The following is an 18,273-nucleotide window of genomic DNA, read 5'->3' as shown; positions in this document are numbered from 1 at the left end:
ATGTAAATATAAAACTTTAGGGTCTGCATTTTTTCGCAATTCTTACATTTCTCGACTCGGTACGTCACCCTCGTTCACTTCCACGTAGTATCTCACTTGTAAAGAGGACATAGGTGGCCCATTATTTTCTTTTTTTTTTCTTCTTTTGGGTGTTCTAGCGTGTACAGCAACTAATAAAGTGAGCTCCTGCGAATGAACCACGGACGTAAGTAACCTGCAGAGATCAAGCGAGGCCTCTGTTCCGCACACCTTACAAAAATTATCCACCCTTGGCATGCGCAATGGGGGAATGAGTGAAGGAAGAGGGTAAATCATGACGTAGCATATTTCCCTGTCATGTGACTCGTTACGTGGTCCGGCGCACCTCAAGCCGGTATAAGCAGCGCGTGAGCTAAGAAGAAACGAAGAAGAAAGGCGCGGGGACACCGCTACATCACGCGAGGATCGTGTTGACCATTCGTAGTTGCTTTCTCAAACTGTTTCTTTAAATGTCATTGCCCAGTGACAGCACACCACACAGCGAAATATTTTGCATTGTGGCACCGGATGAGAACGTTAAATCATTCCTCATAGCTCTTTTAACCACAAATTTTTAAGTAATCATAAATCACCAATTTATAAAGGTTGGAAATCTGCCTTCGGATCTACATTCATCTAAAATGACGAGCGCCCCCATGTTTTCGGTCATCCAGGAGACTGAATAGTACCATTCTGAATCCTGGTAGACCTTGATCCTGTTATGCCGTGATCATCTGCTCTTATACCCAAAACGCACTGATACAGGATCCACATCGCGTAAAATCGTGATTAGGCAACGATTGTGATCGTTATCAGGTGCGGGCAAAGCGAGTCTCGGCGACATAGATCAACAACGCAGCCACGTGCCCCCGTTCGCGAACACGATTACACACTTCGAGGAGGGTTGGCGCATGCGCAGTGGCTTCCTTTCACTCCTCCGTCTTCTCGCTACTCGCACTGCCGGTTCCGGGTTGGCAAGATAGATTCGCACGAAGAAAACAACATCGACAAACGCCGAAACAGATGAAATCTCATTTGTATTAATGTGAATTTCTTTCAAGTAGACATCCTGGACCAGTGTTTTCTTTTAATTTGAAACTTCTGGAAGTATTGTGCAAAGCGTCCACCTGACGGCTGCAAATGAAAACGAAGATCACGAACGTGAAGTGCGGACGGTGCGGCGTGCCCAGCAGGATTGCGCCGACCAGGATTGCAGACTGATCCAGCTTGTCTGTGACAGTGCGTTTTGGGTATTAGTTGCGTTCTCAGTCGTGTGGCAATCTCGTCAATAACGAAGTAACTCACTCACTTTCAGGACAAGGACAACTGCGAGTTTTTCCTCCTTCTGGTTCCGTGTTGTTTTCTTTGCCTTTGACGGCGCCTGAATGTCCTCCAATGAAATAGTACACAAGGACAGCTCCCACAACTGCGAAAAGGAAAATTATGGTTAAGATCGTCGTATCGCGAGCAGGCGTTGAGGACATGTTTGTCGACTCGATGCAATCCTTCTTCTTCCTCTTCTTCAGCCTCCATCATCGAATCCTTCTACTCCTCGTTCTTCTTCCTCACAAAGCGGTGGCAGTGATCCACAAAGGCAGATTGGCGAGGGCTGTACGGAATTAACGTAGAATGTATAGCCTATGAGCAGGTATTCCTCAGACGCTGTCAGACATATATCGGCACGGTTCCCGTAGATGTCGGCACACACATTCCCACAGAGCGTTAGTTGTGACGTTGACCACCTCTGTACGGCCTCCTACTGCGAGCTCTTTCAGCACTACCTCCACCACCACCACGAGCAAGTATATATGGTAAGGGTGAAATGGACTACGTAAAATGAGTAGGGATACTAGGAGTAACTACGCAGTATGTAGCGTTGCCTTTATTCAATATTTCATCTTCGTCATTAGTCGCTTGTGTGTTTATTCAAGCACCTACGGAGACCTGTTGGACAAATCTCCGTCTCCTTCGAGTTCCTCTATAGGGGATGTTTTCGCCTTTCACCTTCATTTACAGAGGTGCGCCAGAACTGATAATCTGTGCATTGATATAAGTGTAGCCCTGCACGTCAATTAGTCCATCGACTACGATGGGCTATTAGTGCTATTCTTGATGTACTCCTCTGTCCTGATTGCTCAATGGTTTGTACAGTTCATGTTTGTACAGTGAACAGTTTACGTATAGGCGACCGCTTCCTACTTCGTAACACTGGGACGTGCACCCTGGTTAGTAAGCGTTGGACGTGCGTGTGTGGTTGGCTACCTTCAAATTAGTTATTTTAACATTCTGTTCATTATCGGTTTAGCCACCTGGTACCCATACAAGTATGTAAGTTATGAGTAAGCTAGATAGACCTCGTGTATATTGTCAGTATTAAATGCGGCTTTGCATATCATGCTCCCCAGTCATGCTTTAATAAATAAGCTGGGAATTAAGAAGCCGTTCACGTTACTAACCCACAAAGAAATATTAACGGCTGGGAGTGACGGCAAGGTGCCATCGCCTCGAAAACCTTTGTTACAAATTTTGTGGTGCAAGTACGGATGAAGACAAGCAAAAATTCAGTGGCGATTTAAAAGGACAGTCACATCGACCACAGATCGAATCCGAAACCACAGTGAAATGAGATTCCCCGTCCTTCACTGACCATAACTCCGAAAGTCCCATTCCGATCGACGGAACACTTTTTGCATAATTCGTGTGTAAGCGGCGCTACAGCAGACGACGGATGCGGGCGTCAAGCGGAACTCCCTGCTGAGAATCTTTAGCAACGTCACAAGGAATCTGACCAATAAGAACGCGGCGAGCCAGAGGAGTCCCCGCGGCTTGCAGCTTGCATGAGCAAGGTCAGGGAGACGAAGGCGAAGGCACATACGGAGATGGCGGACTCGGAACGCGGAAGTGGCGAATCGTGCCGTTCAAATGCCTTTAGTAATAGCTCCCGTGACGAATATACATGTCTGATGACGGCCCATATTCGACGGATCCGCTTCTTCTGCAAGTCACTGGTGATGTACGTGCCGCAGCTGCGTTAGCGCAACAGAACGAGCTTCAGGACCACTGCTTTAGGTACGTTCATGATCGGAGTGCTCAGTACTTAATCGCGTGACATTCACTACGACGCAGGAAACAATCCAAGTGTTTGTGCAGCGTCTGTGCTCCCCAGGAACCGGATGAGTACCTATATGCTGCAGTGCTCGTGAAGTGGCAGGTTGTGCAATGACGGCGAAGTACAGTGCAAGCACGCATCGCACTTTGTTCCCAGCTCTGTGTCTTCGGCCAGAACTTCTGGTGGTGTATCCACCGCAGTATTGCAGCGACGATCACAGTCTTCGCCTACGGTACCCACGATAGATAGGCACGTTGAGCAATGCTTATTTTCGTAGTTGTCGTCGTTGTTTGCACACACGAAGTTACGAAGGCTCTAACCAACTGTGCAACTCAAGGGCCGAGTTAGAATTAGAATGATTGTCAGGAAGTTACTGTGCTACGTGTTTAGGAAAGTGTCCTTTCTTTTTACAGCTTGTCAGGTTCACTGCTTATTGTGTGTTTACAAGTTGAGTTTCGAGATTTCTTGGACCGAGAAACACACGACAGATACCTGGGTGTGTCGTCCGCATGATTCCCCAACGTTTTTCCATCCCGGTCCTATCAGGACTATCATCTTTAGTGTGCCTCATTTCCTGTTCACACCTACAGCATAATAGATATGCGTAGTTTCCAACTGAGAAGTGTGAAACAGAATCTGTGTTACCACAGTAATCCCGAGAAGTGCAAAAAAATAGGCAGGAGCAATAGACTACCTGGCCATAAGTGACAGTTATACTTTTAATGGTAGTGTAATGCTTCTTATCGTTGGCAGTATTATACCATGTGAGGGATATAACACGTCAAATAATATCAGGTAACGTTTCATAACCCACTAATGGTACAGTTACACCTCATTATCATAGAAAGTGATACATCTGTCTGGGAATGTCCACAATTTGTCATTCCCACGGAAGATTGTTCTGCCTTGATACAGCAAAACAAATTTTGATACCTGCCATTGATCCAATTTTTTTAGCACCACTGTTTTGAAAACAGCTTTCAAGACTGTAACTTCAGAGATTCTTGGCAGAGCATTACCTCTTGTCTCTGCATTATAATAATTATTATAATGTCAGGAAATAAGTTACGCAAATGTGAATAAATCTTTGTGTTGACTGAGTGTTTTCCATTCAAGAGCCATTGCACAAGTCCACATCCAACTCTTCATGCACATATATTTATTATTTGCTATGCACAGACAGTTATCAGCGTGCACCACACTGGTAATGTCCCTTGGGATCTGAAGCGGAGACACACACACAAAAAAAAACAGTTTCGTAAGTACTTCAATTGCAATGAAAATCTAGAATTCTGTGTTCCTTACATTTCTGGGCGGTTTCATTATAACAGGAGTACACAGGAAAAAAACTCGGGGTGTTGGGGGGGGGGGGGATCTGGATCGATCTCTGGGCACAACCAAGTGTAAAAGTTTGTGAGGGTTAGTACATCCTGAAATGACCCCCATGCCTCAGACCCCACTACTCCAATAATGCACCTCCCGTTTACAGTAAGAGGCATCTTACTATCTACGGCATATCTTATCAAAGCTCACAGGACAGCGAATTTGGCCAATGCTTATGTGACAGTGCCTCGTAGAACATGCAGCTTTTCTGTTGAATTGACACTACATCTCTGGTAGCCCCTTTAATGTCTGGAGGTAGGTGCATCATTTTACATTTAACCAGCAGTAATGTATAGCACTGCAAAAAAGGAAACAAGGGCTTAATCTCAACGCTGTATCAGCATCATTCATCATCTCACAATAACGTTGTTGTCATCAGCCTCGGGTGTTTTTTTTTCTCTCTCTCTCTTGGCATGTAGCTGTGAGATGTCAGTAGAAGCCATGAAGTCATTCTCTTTACTTCTTGGACTTGGATGAAGAAAGCACTGTTCAGGAAGATCCTAATTTGTCAGAGGCGTCGTAAAGGCATTAGTATAAAAACCAGGTCTCTCAGCAAAATTGCCGTGCACACATGTACATTGTTTGATGCCGTTTCATGGATGGATGGGACTTCGATCAGCAGCACCTGATCCTTCTATAACACAGAACGTCAAAAGTGCACCTCAAGTTGGCTACGACAATCGCAAAAACTGCCGCCCTACAGCACACAAACAGTTCACAAACAGCGAGATAAAAGGAAACTGGAAGTGGTTTATCGCGCTTATGTTACGGACAGAGGTACTGCTTGTATATAGTGCCTGTTTCTAACACCAGCACACAAACAGACTGAGTTCTTCCTTTTAGTGATCGGGGTTCATAGTGTGCGAATTGTTCTGTGTCCAAAAATTGTAAACACATTATATGTATTTACGTAATATACGTACCACTTGCGCTTGACCCTTCGAGCTGCCTGCAGCTGTAATACACATGAAAACCAATCATGTCTACCCCGTTCCACAAAAGTCACATCTTCAGTAACAGGGAAAGTTTCATGATAACGCGTCCGACAATGAGAAAAGCCAATGACATTCATATGAATGACATCATGTTCTTTTACTTGTTTATTGTATTTTATTTATCTAGTTATTAATCATAGGTTAGGGGATACCTTACGTTGTACCGATTTCGTCTTTTGCTGCTAAGTTACTCACGCGCAAGAGTGACAGATCCGATTGGGAAACTACATAGACATTGTGACTTACTGTCGAAGTTGCTGTCTCGGTTTTTTCGTGGAACACTGTCGGAACGGCGTCAGGTTTCAATTTGTTCCTTTTTTGTGTCAATCCAAGTTGCACATCACTAGTGCAGCACTATTGTTTGCTGGATATTGTTATCGCGTTTTCCCGCGTCCATTCGTAAGTGAGAGTAAGATGTGACAGACGTGATGAAGTAGCATATGAATACCCGAGTAGGGAAACATAACGCCAGCGCACTACCATGTAGCAGTGGCACACACTTAAAGGGGCCGTAAACAGGCAACCAAACATTTCTGAAATAATGATACCCCATGAAAGAATGCAGCTCATAATACCCAAATATACATTTCGTTCGGCTCGTGCCAGCTCATTGACCCGTATAACTCCTTTCAAAGATGAGTAACCATCGAGCCTCTCTCCACAACGCATACGTCACATGGCTACGTAGCGTTTTGCCGTCCAATCGGGGGGCCGAGATGCACACATGACGTTTCAAATTACCAGCCAATAAACATACTTCGTTATCAGCTGTGAGTCGGAGCGCTCAGTTTGTTTCTGTGAAACGACGTTTTGCGCTCCGTGGTTACGAAATTCAACGTCATGACATCTTCAGCATCGCCGGCTGGTGCAAACGTCAACACCTGGGCTGCTATCACATGACGCGATTCGAACCCGAGTTCCTCGCAGTCACGACGTGACATGGCCAGCACGCTATCCACTGTACCACGCGAGCTGGTGACGCGATGCAACGTGGCTCAAACCAAAGTACGGCAGCCCAGTTGTCGGAACCATTCGAAGATGACGAAGATGTTCCATCGCGCACCTACCTAAGATTCCGGAACTGTAGTCCCGGATATTAATTCGCGCTCGTGGTGTGCTGCGTGCTACTGCCCAGAAAACGTAGTGCGCATATGATACCTAAATTAAACGCATTTCTTTCTCAGTTTGAGGCTGTAACTGTTTAGATTTTGAATAGAAGAGGATTCACGTTCATCTAGTCCGCTTCCGCATTTGAAATAAAAACATACGTGGAACACTAAATCGTAATTGGTGGGGAAAGCGCTACGTCAAAATGACGTAAAGTTAGAGCGCGGGGCGGAGCTAAAATGCGAAAGAGTGCAGTGAATATTTCATCCGTACGCAAGCGCCTTTTGTTTTTGAGCGTTAATAATTGCAAGGAGTTTTCACTGCATAAGTTCCAATAATATAACACAAAAAAATGTGCACCTTCTCCACCTGTTTACGGCCCCTTTAATGAATTTCGCTCTTGTTGCTCAAGTTGCACTTGCATGATGTTCTCATACAGGTACACATTATCGGTGAAATGCCAGGAGCATACACGGACAGCATGAACACTCCTTGCTTCATCTGGATAGCCGCTAGTGATGTAGCTGCTTCCAACTTTGGCTTCGTCTGGGGTCTGGCTGTAGCTGTACTCTAGGCGTGCGAAATCAAACATCGAGGTTTTCGAAGGAAGCTTTCCTGGAGTCAGGAACGCTGCGTCGGTTTCCAAACGACATCTCACGCCAAGGATGCAAGCGTAGAGATTCTCCCGATTCACAAAGAGTATCCACGTCACTAGAAAGTGCCACATGTGAATACGGGCGACGTGCAGGAAAAAACAAAGCAGCCCCAGACTTGGCGGCAGACGACAGCGTCCTCCACAGCGGATTAGCCAGATTCCACCTTGCGTCACGCGATGTTGTTGGCGCTGGCGCTTTCGAGGATCAAAACGAAACCGGATCTTTTAAATTCGATTCCTCATCACCCCGGCAGTTTTGGAAGGAGAAAATTTGGTAAATAGCCCGGTGGTAGTGTACCGAACACATGGGTATTGGATTCGTAAGCGCGGTTCCGGATGCGACAGTCCCTTTAATGGTAAACGCGAGAGAAATGCGTTTTTCAGGTTCATACTTCACTAACCCAAAGTCCGGTTGTCCACTTCTGGACTAATTCCGACATCCGGTTGCGCACTTCCCATCTATACTTGACTCCACTTCCGGTCCTACTCGACTTGCGCTCTAACCGGACTTCTGGTTGTCCACCTTTGGTCTATATTTGAGTTCCCGTTCGACACTTTCAATTACTGCATGGAAGTCCATTCAATTAGCCTTTAGTTAGCCTCAATTACTTTCAATTACCATGTAATTACCCTTTAATTACCCAAGGCAACCGCCGGTTTCATGAGGTAACCTTGAATTCCATTTAATTCCGTTGAGTTACGTTTACCGCACTTTAATTATTCTCAATTCCCCTTTAATTCACGTTAACTACCTTTAGTTACACTTAATTACTCACGGTGACCTGCGGTTACCTTCGGTAATCTCTAAGTTCCTTTAATATGTCTCTTAATTACATATATCTTACATTCATTACGTTTAAACTCAACTTTCTTGTTTTAATTACCTCTAATTACATTCAGTTACTCTTACCTCTTACTCTTAATCACATTCGACTACTTCACTTTCAAATCACTTACCTCCATTTACGTTCATCCACTTATAACCCTTTACATGTCCACTTATACTGCTGCCTCGATGATGCTTCACCATCACACACACACATACACACACACATACAGCTTTTTCCACTTTGACACTCATAATGCTAACGCATTAAAAAGTTTGAAGCGTCCACGCGTCACATGTCAATCTCCCTTGGTGGATAACGACCAGCGTCTGAGATGGAAGAAGAAGAAGGTGGCACGCGGAAGGTTGTTGATTGCGGTGAGCATTCACATTCTTAACTCTTCGAGGAGGAAGATGTCCCGTCAGCAATGGAGGAGTCCCTCCATTGATCAAGAAGCCCCGAAAGTTAAGCGGGCCACGGTTTCTATCGTGCCGACCTCAGCTGCCTATGCGCCCTTCCAGGTATCGTGTTCGCTTCGCATATTACCCTATGGTCTGTCGAGCGTAAGTTTCTTAGTAGGCGCTAGATGTAATTGCAGTTTCACACAAGCTTTTACACCTCTGTTAACGCTGTGCGAATTTGGAGTGCTTATATCGTGAACTAAGCTTCGCCAAGCTTTATGGGGTGCGTTTGCACAACCAGTAAGTTCGGCCTCACAATGTCCTTACCGTAGCCCAATGTTACATCGTGCACAACTTTACAACATCCATTGTTAATGCTTCGAGCGGGCAAGTATAGGCGCACGATATCTCAAAAGAAAATCTTTTGGACGTACCCGCGCGTGTTCCACTTGATAGCCAAACCTGAGCTCCATTTCGCTTTTTGAGGGCATCGAAAACTTTACGTTCACGAGGGATCATTTCGGTAGCATGAGCGGAATGATCATACTACTGTGCAATCCGATAAGTGCTATCTTGCAAGTCTTTATACTAATCATATTACTAGTCATGTGTGTCATAGTAGTCATGTGTGTGATATCGCTGAATGTCGTTAAGCAGTGAGGTAGCAGTGCGAAAGAAACATATGGAGTGTGTTAGGAAGCATTTATTGGGATGTGGGAACGACTCCATGTTGCACTCAGCGTGACACGACGAGATACAATACGAAGCCTGTTGTATTTATTTGTGCTCCCCTCCTACCAGAAGCCATCGGGACATGCCTCCAAGTACTATACTGCCTCATTGGTGCTGGAGGAACAACCGCATGTCGCGGAAAAGGAAACGAAGCTGCAGCGCCACACCACCGTCACCTTCCAGGAGCCGTCAAGTACATCAGAGACGTTCACGCAGGTATGCGACACGTAATCTATTTTACCCACGGGTCAGCAAAACACCGGAGTGTAACGTTTGATCATTTGTAACAAATTGTTTGCTGGATATTGTTATCGCGTTTTCCTGCGTCCATTCGTAAATGAGAGTAAGATGTGACAGACGTGATGAAGTAGCATATGAATACCTGAGTAGGGAAACATAACGCCAGCGCACTACCATGTAGCAGTGGCACACACTTAATGAATTTCGCTCTTGTTAAAGCGCCAACCGCATGAGGCGTTCTGAGAGCGGCAGAGCGTCGCGCTTTTCTCAGCGACAAACGACGCTGGCAAAAAACGCTCCAAGCTCACCGCATTCAGGGTCATACAACGGCCGATGGACGGCGTCTCATGCGAACGTTTCCGTAATCGCTCGGAGAAAGAAACTCTACGTAACTTAATAAACACTTTTATTACAAGTGAAGAATCTCAAACACAGGTGCTTATGAGTGCTTATTGCTGCAGTATCTGTTCGTTACAGCGTGTTATCACTGATAACATGCTGTAACGAACAGATACTGCAGCAATACGCACTCACTACAGGGGCGGATCCAGACCATTGGTTTGGGGGGGGGGGGGGTTCTTTGTCGGAGCGCGTGGTTGGGGAGGGGAGAGGGGGAAATCCAACGTATAATCTAAAGTTTGGAGGGGGCGATCGCCCCCCCCCCCATACACACACACTCACTCACGAAGCCATATTTGTTGTGAATCCGCTATTAGACGGAACGAACTGAGCGAAGCGGTATTTATACGGAGCGAAGTCACCATTCCGGTTGACATCTTCGCAGTGGTTTGGAACAAATTGGGTTGGGGGCCAATATTGCCACGAATCATCATCGCGAAACTTCCAGGGCAGGCACGAAACGGTACATCTCATCCCGGCGCATGCTGAAGAAGAAGCAAGAAGCTTCCAGACACATCGCCTGCTCTCTGGCAAACGCACGTGCTGTTTCTAGACTTTTCGGCGCGACGCTTAAATGCTTGTGCGCTCCAAGCTGGAGCATTCATTCTTTGGACTCGGAGAGAGTTGTGTTCGGAGAGATATCACTCTTCTGTTTTGCTACCAAGTAGTCTAATAAACCGTTCGCTGTTTATTCGACGACTCGCCGACCCCTTTCGCTTCGTGACATTTCTGGTGGAGGTGCGGGGCATTCCTTGTCCAACGGCCTGGAAGACCAACTGCGACAAAGCAGACGACAGCTTGGTCTGCCTGCAGAATTCGGTCCATTAGAACCCCCTAAACGCAAGAAGAAGATGACTGCGGAGACCAGTACCCAAGTGGCGCAACCTGTTGCCACGCCCATAGCCCCTGCACGGTCGCCGAAGACATTCAGCGGGGAGTATTACGACGACGTGGAGGATTGGGTCGACCACTATGAGCGGATCGCCAAGTTCAACAACTGGAGTGACGACCAGAAGCTCGTCAACGTTTATTTCTCCCTGGAAGGCACCGCGAAGACATGGTTCGAGAACCGGGAGACTTCGCTCACGTCCTGGGACGTCTTCAAAAGCAAACTCCGCGAGGCGTTCGCTTTTCAACAACGAGCTGAACGCACTGAACATCTGCTCCAGAGACGGATCCAGCTGCCAAACGAAAGCGTTACAGGCTTCGTCGAAGATGTGTTGCGGCTCTTCCGGCGAGCTGACCCCAAAGCATCCGAGGAGAAGAAGGTTCAGCGACTCATGAGGGGCGCAAAAAAGGAAATTTTTCGCGCCCTGTCCCGGGATCCACCCGCCACGACGGACGCTTTTCTGGACGAAGCCGTCCGCATTGAGAGGACCCTGCTCTCTCGCGCTACCGTCAACGAACAACACCAGGGCTACGAGGCTTTCTCCACGACCGCTGGCCTCGACGTCGGATCGCTCAGACAGCTGATTCGAGAGGTGGTACGCGAAGAAGTACGAGCTCTCCTCTGTCCTGAGAAGGCTCAAGACCCTTTGTCTTCGATCGGTGCGATCATCAAGGACGAGGTTCAGCAGGCAATCCAGACATCGTCAACCGCCAACCCCGACGCCGAAGTACCGAGACCAACCTACGTCGCCGCTGTGAGATAGGTGCCACCTACTCGTCCGTCGTACTACGGAAACCGTTGGACGCCTCCTCGGCCTGTCCAACCTACTCCGAGCGTCCCGCCACACTCTCAGCCGTTTCGCAAAACGGACGTTTGGCGGACTCCCGACTTCAGACCGCTCTGCTACCACTGCGGAGAGGCCAACCCCGACTCCCGAGGCCCGGGGGCGACTACCCCGCCCCCAGCGCGGTAGTCGCCCCGCCGCAATTGAAGACTATCTACGGCAGCAGAATGCTTCTGCTGGCTCGCGACGCGACCTGTCCCCGAGCGTCCCCCACCGCAGCAGGTCGCCAGGAAGAGCACGTTCACCGTCACCGGCAAGACGACCTGTGTGGCGCAGCCCTAACCGGGAAAACTGAAGACTGCAGCTCCGGGAGGTGAAGCTGCGGACCGACGACAAGTTACAATTCCTCCAACTCGACGAACAGCAACGCAGCACCAACACGACGCTCGAAAAATTACCAATAACCTGAAAATACTCATCGACGGCCATGAGATGATTGCGTTAATCGATACCGGAGCCGACAACTCTGTTATAAGTGGTAGGTTGGCTAAGAAGCTTCGCAAGGTGCAAACGAAGTGGGATGAGCCTAACATCGGCACTGCTGGTGGACACGTCGTAACACTGACTGGCCGATGCACGGCAGTCATACAAGTACGTGACATCCAGTACGTCGTCAGCTTTGCCGTCTTGCCGAACTGCCCACGGGATGTAATACTCGGAATGGACTTTCTAGTCGAAAACGAAGCAATCATCGACTTCACAAATGGAGTTATCTCTTTTAAAACGCCGGAAACAGCAGAAGACAAGTGGTGGGCAAGAATAACCCCGGAGAAACGCGCAAACACGGACGTAACCGCCGTGACGACTCAGCACGTAAACCTGCCTCCCTTGTCGTCAGTCCTTGTGACCGCTACGTGCGAGAGAGCACCGACTGGCTGTTTGTTGGCTGAAGGCAACACGCAACTTCTCCTCGAACGAGGAATTGGGATAGCAAGAGGAATTGTGAAACGGAATATTCGAACTCCTGGTCACAGATTTTCGCCCGGAGCCACAACACCTGGCGAACGGCACGAAGATAGCCGTCATCGTATACCAATACTCCACCACGGATGTTTGCCTGATGGACACTGCTCGCATCGCGGTCACCACGGAACACGAGGCCGAACATTTCGACGTAAACCCTCAACTCAGTACAACTCAAAAGCAAACCCTTCTCCAGATGCTCAACGATTTCAGTGACTGCTTTGCTGCATCGTCGAAAGTAAGACAAACGCCCATTGCGAAGCACCGCATCATCGTCGACGAAAAGGCCCGTCCAATTCACCGCATGCCTTATCGGGTCTCCTGCAAAGAGCGAGAAACGATCCGAACGCAAATAGAAGAGATGCTAAGATATGACATTATCCAGCCGTCGACCACCCCGTGGGCATCGCCGGTGGTACTAGTGAAGGAGAAGGACGGAACACTCAGGTTCTGCGTCGGCTACCGGAAACTCAATGAGATAACGAAGAAGGACGTCTACCCGTTACCGCGCATCGACGACACGCTCGATCGCCTTCAAAACGCAAAATTTTTCTCTTCCATGGACCTCAAGACGGGGTACTGGCAAATTGACGTCGACGAACGGGACCGTGAGAAGACTGCCTTCGTCACTCCGGATGGACTTTACGAATTCAAGGTTATGCCTTTCGGCCTTTGCACAGTACCAGCGACGTTCCAGCGTGTTATGGATACAGTTCTCGCCGGGTTGAAGTGGCAAACCTGCCTGGTGTACCTCGACGATGTTGTCGTCTTCGCAAGAACATTCGCAGAACATGTTGAACGGCTAAAGCAAGTCCTCGAGGCTATCAGAACTGCAGGGCTGACGTTGAAGCCTCAGAAGTGTCGATTCGGCTACGAGAAACTCAGATTTCTCAGCCATCTCGTGAGCAGCGACGGCGTACGCCCCGACCCCGAGAAGACGGCGGCCATCGCAAATTACCGTGTTCCTTCTAACGTGAAAGACCTTCGAAGCTTTCTTGGCCTTTGCGCCTACTACCGACGGTTCATTCCAAACTTTTCAAGAATTGCGTCACCCCTGAATGGCCTCACGAAGGACGGATCCACGTTTATCTGGAGTGAAGCCCAGCAACAGGCGTTTGATGAATTGAAGACGCGTCTACAGACCGCACCCGTGCTTGCCCACTTCGATCCAAACGCCGAAACAGAAATACACACCGACGCAAGCAACGATGGTCTAGGAGCCGTGCTCGTTCAACTTCACGACGGCGTCGAACGTGTCATCGCTTACGGAAGCAGAACGCTAACCAAGGCAGAGAAGAACTATTCGACGACCGAAAAAGAGTGCCTTGCACTCAAATCGGCCATCACAAAGTTGCGTCCCTACCTGTACGGACGGCCGTTCAAGGTGGTAACAGACCACCATTCTCTGTGCTGGCTGTCTGGTTTAAGGGACCCCTCAGGACGCCTAGCGAGATGGAGCCTCCGATTACAGGAGTATGACGTAACCGTCACTTACAAGTCAGGAAGAAAACACAACGACGCCGACTGCCTGTCCCGAGCACCACTCCAGCGACAGGACAACAGCCTCGAGGACGACGACGCATTCCTCGGTCTAATGAGCGCGACTACCATGTCTACCAAGCAGTACAACGACTCCGAATTGAAGAAACTCGTCGACTATCTGCAGGGCCGCGCCGACAATGTTCCTCCCATCTTCAGAAGATCACTCCCAAGTTTTTCCCTACGTACTGGTGTCCTCTACAAAGAAAACCACGCACCACAAGGCGCTACGTGGCTTCTGGTTTAGCCTGGGGACATGCGCATCGAGATTCTTGAATCCTGCCACGACGAACCGTCATCAGGTCATTTGGGATACAGCCGGACACTGGCCCGTATAAGGGAAAAGTACTACTGGCCAAAACTGGCCAAGACCGTACATCACTACGTAAGGACGTGCCGGGAATGCCAACAACGAAAAACGCCGCCGGTACGACCTTCTGGGTACCTTCAGCCAATCGCACCGCCGTCGGCGCCGTTCGAGCAGATTGGGATGGATCTACTCGGACCATTCCCACGTTCGTCTTCCGGAAATCGTTGGATAATCGTCGCCACCGACTACCTGACACGCTATGCTGAGACTAAGGCACTTCCACAGGGCACAGCAACAGAAGTGGCGAAGTTCTTCATCGAGAACATCGTACTACGGCACGGAGCTCCGACCGCCTTAATCACCGATAGGGGAACGGCATCCACAAGCAGGCTAACACAAGAAATCCTTCGACTCAGCCACACCGCTCACCGGAGGACAACGGCGTACCATCCGCAGACGAACGGGCTCACCGAACGCCTAAACAAAACCCTTGCCGACATGATTTCGATGTACGTCGACGTCGAGCACAAGACATGGGACGAAATACTGCCTTACGGCAGGAAGGGAGTTGCCTCAGGACAGAAGCCGCCGATATTTCGAACAGAGACTGTTCTTCTTCTGGGCACCGTCCTCATCATTGGCATGATATTGAAAGGGTTAGGTGTGACGTGTTTAAAGGTTCATGCGAATTGTGGGTCAACAGCCCGGAGGGAAGAAAGGGTCCGTACGGGCTTCTACGGCCGGAGTGTATGGCTGCTTTGTTAGAATGTGGAGGGGATTATGTGAACGTAGTGATCTAGATAATGTAGATAGATAATAGTGATCTAGATCATAATCCCCTCCACACTCTAACAAAGCAGCCATTCACTCCGGCCGTAGAAGCCCGTACGGACCCTTTCTTCCCTCCGGGCTGTTGACCCACAATTCGCATGAACCTTTAAACACGTCACACCTAACCCTTTAAATACCATGCCAATGGTGAGGACGGTGCCCAGAAGAAGAACAGTCTCTGTTCGAAATATCGGCGGCTTCTGTCCTGAGGCAACTCCCTTCCTACATCTCTACCGGTTCGCTGGATTTCTACCCATCTATGCCTTACGTCACGTTCGCCTATAACACGGCTGTGCAGGAAACAACGGGATTCACACCGTTCCGCCTTGCACACGGCCATGACGCATCGACTATGCTGGACGCGATGCTGCCCCACGAACCCAGTGATGTGGAAAACGATGCTCTGGACTTCACACAGCGAGCGGAAGAAGCCCACCAGCTGGCCAGACTACGGATTGGTCAACAACAACGCGTCGATGAAAGAAGATACAATTTGCGCCGACGAGACGTACGCTTCAGTCCAGGCGACTTGGTGTGGGTTTGGACGCCGATTCGACGACGTGGCCTGAGCGAGAAGCTACTGAAGCGGTACTTCGGTCCCTACAAAGTACTTCGACGCATTGGAGACCTGGATTACAAAGTGGTACCTGAGGGCAGCGTTCCCTCTTGACGACCCCCGAGGACTGAAATAGTTCACGTCGTTCGACTCAAGCCGTGCTACAGCAGGTAGCGCTGAAGACTGGCTGGAAGGAAACAACATGAAAAAAAAAAAAGAAGGAGAACGGCATCGAGACGATGCCCCGTCTACGGAGGGGGCAATGCCACGAATCATCATCGCGAAACTTCCAGGGCAGGCACGAAACGGTACATCTCATCCCGGCGCATGCTGAAGAAGAAGCAAGAAGCTTCCAGACACATCGCCTGCTCTCTGGCAAACGCACGTCCTGTTTCTAGACTTTGCGGCGCGACGCTTAAATGCTTGTGCGCTCCAAGCTGCAGCATTCATTCTTTGGACTCAGTTGTGTTCGGAGAGATATCACTCTTGTGTTTTGCTACCAAGTAGTCTAATAAACCGTTCGCTGTTTATTCGACGACTCGCCGACCCATTTCGCTTCGTGACAATATTACTCACGTCATTACAGCTTAACATATCATTACCGACTTATGTTTAAAGCTCAAAATGCAAGGGCACCCCCTGTAGGGGTTACACAGGTGGAAAAGTTAGGGGGTGTCACTGAACGTTTGTGGGGTGTTAGGGGTGTCTGGATAAATCACTTCATCAAGCTGCTGCACACTTCTCTTTGTGTTTTGTATGTTGGAGCCTTACACAAGAATTGCGTTCTTAACATCGGCAACAAACTTCTGTTCCTCTGCCTAGCAGCTGAGCGATCCGCGTGCCGCCATCTATGGGGGCTCCCTAAAACTGGCGCGACCGGTTGGACCTATCCCGAGGCTAATCCCTGAATGGCTACTTGCGCGGGTCGTCCCTGCCTCTTCCGTCGCCCAACCCTGAATTACCTATTCGCCTCGGACTCCCAGGCGAGCCTCGGGACGACGCTGTGTCTGCCGCTCGCCAAACGCCGCGTCAGGACGCTGGATAAACGCATCATGCTGTTGGCGCTTAATATGCATTGAGGCAATAACACCCCAGAACCCTTGACCCCATGACCCTTGAAATCCACGCACACGCTGGTATTGGTCGCAAGAGTGTGAACAAAATTTTGTGAAAGTGAAACAGATGTAATGTAGATCCGATGTGTTAGTGCTATATGATGCACGTAAGCCTTTACAGTTGTGTTGTGATGCCTCTGGTTACTGTTTAGGAGTCGTATAGCCGGAGTTAGAGAATGTTGTCCGAAGTTGCGAAATCTGTCAGGTTGCTCAGAATAACATCCAATTTGTGGCGCTAACCGTAGCCATGTTGTACACGCCCTTTTGAGATGGGGACATTGCCGTCAAAGATAGCGTGAATCTGCTCATACTTGTCGATAGCTATTCGAAGTGGATGGATGCGATACCCATGAGATCTACAACTTCAGAGAAGACTATCGATCGGTTGTGCATATTTTTTTTTTTCACAATTTGGTCTACCTGAAACTATTGTTACAGATAATATGCCACAGTTTGTGAGCGAAGAGTTCCAAACGGTCCTCCGCAGGAATGGTATAGTGCATAAAACAATACCCCCTTATCATGCCGCTTCAAACGCGCTTGCGGTAAGAAGCGTACAAACTATTAAGAAGGCTTTGTTGAGAAGTGCCCTTGATAGCGGAGCCAGCCATTCGAAAAAAAAAAAATATTCAACAGTGGTTGGTTGATATCCTCTTCCAATACCGAGCAACGCCACACCTGTCGACAGAAGCTGCTCCAGCGAAGTTATTTTTAGGAAGCATTACACGTACATTACTGACTCAGTTGCTGCCACGAGATGTTTTGTGAAGCACCCGATCGACGGCGAAGAAACAACTTTATTTTAAGATGATGAATGGGGAGTTTCATTGGCAGAAGCGATACTTTACCGCATTGCTGGTGGCGTTGTGGAGAATAAATAAGGAGCCCCTTCACAATAAGGATCGAAGTCCGATTGTGTCCAGAAGGGTTGAAAGAGTATTGAGCGCAAAGCGTTAGCGGGCTCGATCGAGGAAGAGCGCAACAATGTCAACAACACGTTAAGAAATAAGAGCGCATGAAACAAAAAGCGCCGATAAAAAGAGAGTACCTCCACGGAGTTTCCAAATCGGGGATCCGGTTTGGGTACGAAATGTCAGGGGTGAAGCAGTGAACTGGTCGAAAGGCAAAGTCATCTGTGTAGTCAGTGCTGTGACGTATCTAGCTGATGTGCAAATAAATGCCCCGATTCGTACATGCAGACCATCTGCGGGCTCGCTATCCTTTCACTAGAAGAGTGACGGCGAGTGCGAACGGAAGACATGTAAAAGAGAAAGTGTCGAGAGACACCTCATCGTGTTCGGATAATGATCTTGATAGTAGTTGGGAGACTGAAGAGTCCGACTCGTAACTACCGCAGTTG

The 18,273-nt window shown here is 48.6% G+C and overlaps 2 protein-coding genes across 5 annotated transcripts in view; one reads left to right on the top strand and one right to left on the bottom strand.

The window, feature by feature from the left end:
* The window catches only part of LOC135401329 (uncharacterized), a 71,198-nt gene extending 69,680 nt beyond the window's left edge, over positions 1-1,518 (bottom strand). For all 4 annotated transcript variants that reach the window (XM_064633673.1, XM_064633681.1, XM_064633690.1 and 1 more), the window contains exon 1: positions 1,328-1,518. In XM_064633673.1, the coding sequence (XP_064489743.1) occupies positions 1,328-1,502 (175 nt within the window). In that variant the 5' untranslated portion in view covers positions 1,503-1,518. The remainder of the gene's footprint in view (positions 1-1,327) is intronic.
* Positions 1,519-8,428: 6,910 nt separating this feature from the next.
* LOC135377495 (N-acetylated-alpha-linked acidic dipeptidase 2-like) overlaps positions 8,429-18,273 on the top strand; it is a 134,087-nt gene continuing 124,242 nt past the window's right edge. Inside the window, exons 1-2 of the mRNA XM_064609941.1 lie at positions 8,429-8,615; positions 9,297-9,443. Of these exons, the coding sequence (XP_064466011.1) occupies positions 8,508-8,615; positions 9,297-9,443 (255 nt within the window). The 5' untranslated portion in view covers positions 8,429-8,507. The remainder of the gene's footprint in view (positions 8,616-9,296; positions 9,444-18,273) is intronic.

This window comes from Ornithodoros turicata, chromosome 1 (genome assembly GCF_037126465.1).
Source record: "Ornithodoros turicata isolate Travis chromosome 1, ASM3712646v1, whole genome shotgun sequence".
Taxonomy (NCBI): domain Eukaryota; kingdom Metazoa; phylum Arthropoda; class Arachnida; order Ixodida; family Argasidae; genus Ornithodoros; species Ornithodoros turicata.
Note: the sequence above shows the minus strand (reverse complement) of the source record. Positions and strands in the feature narration are given on the sequence as shown.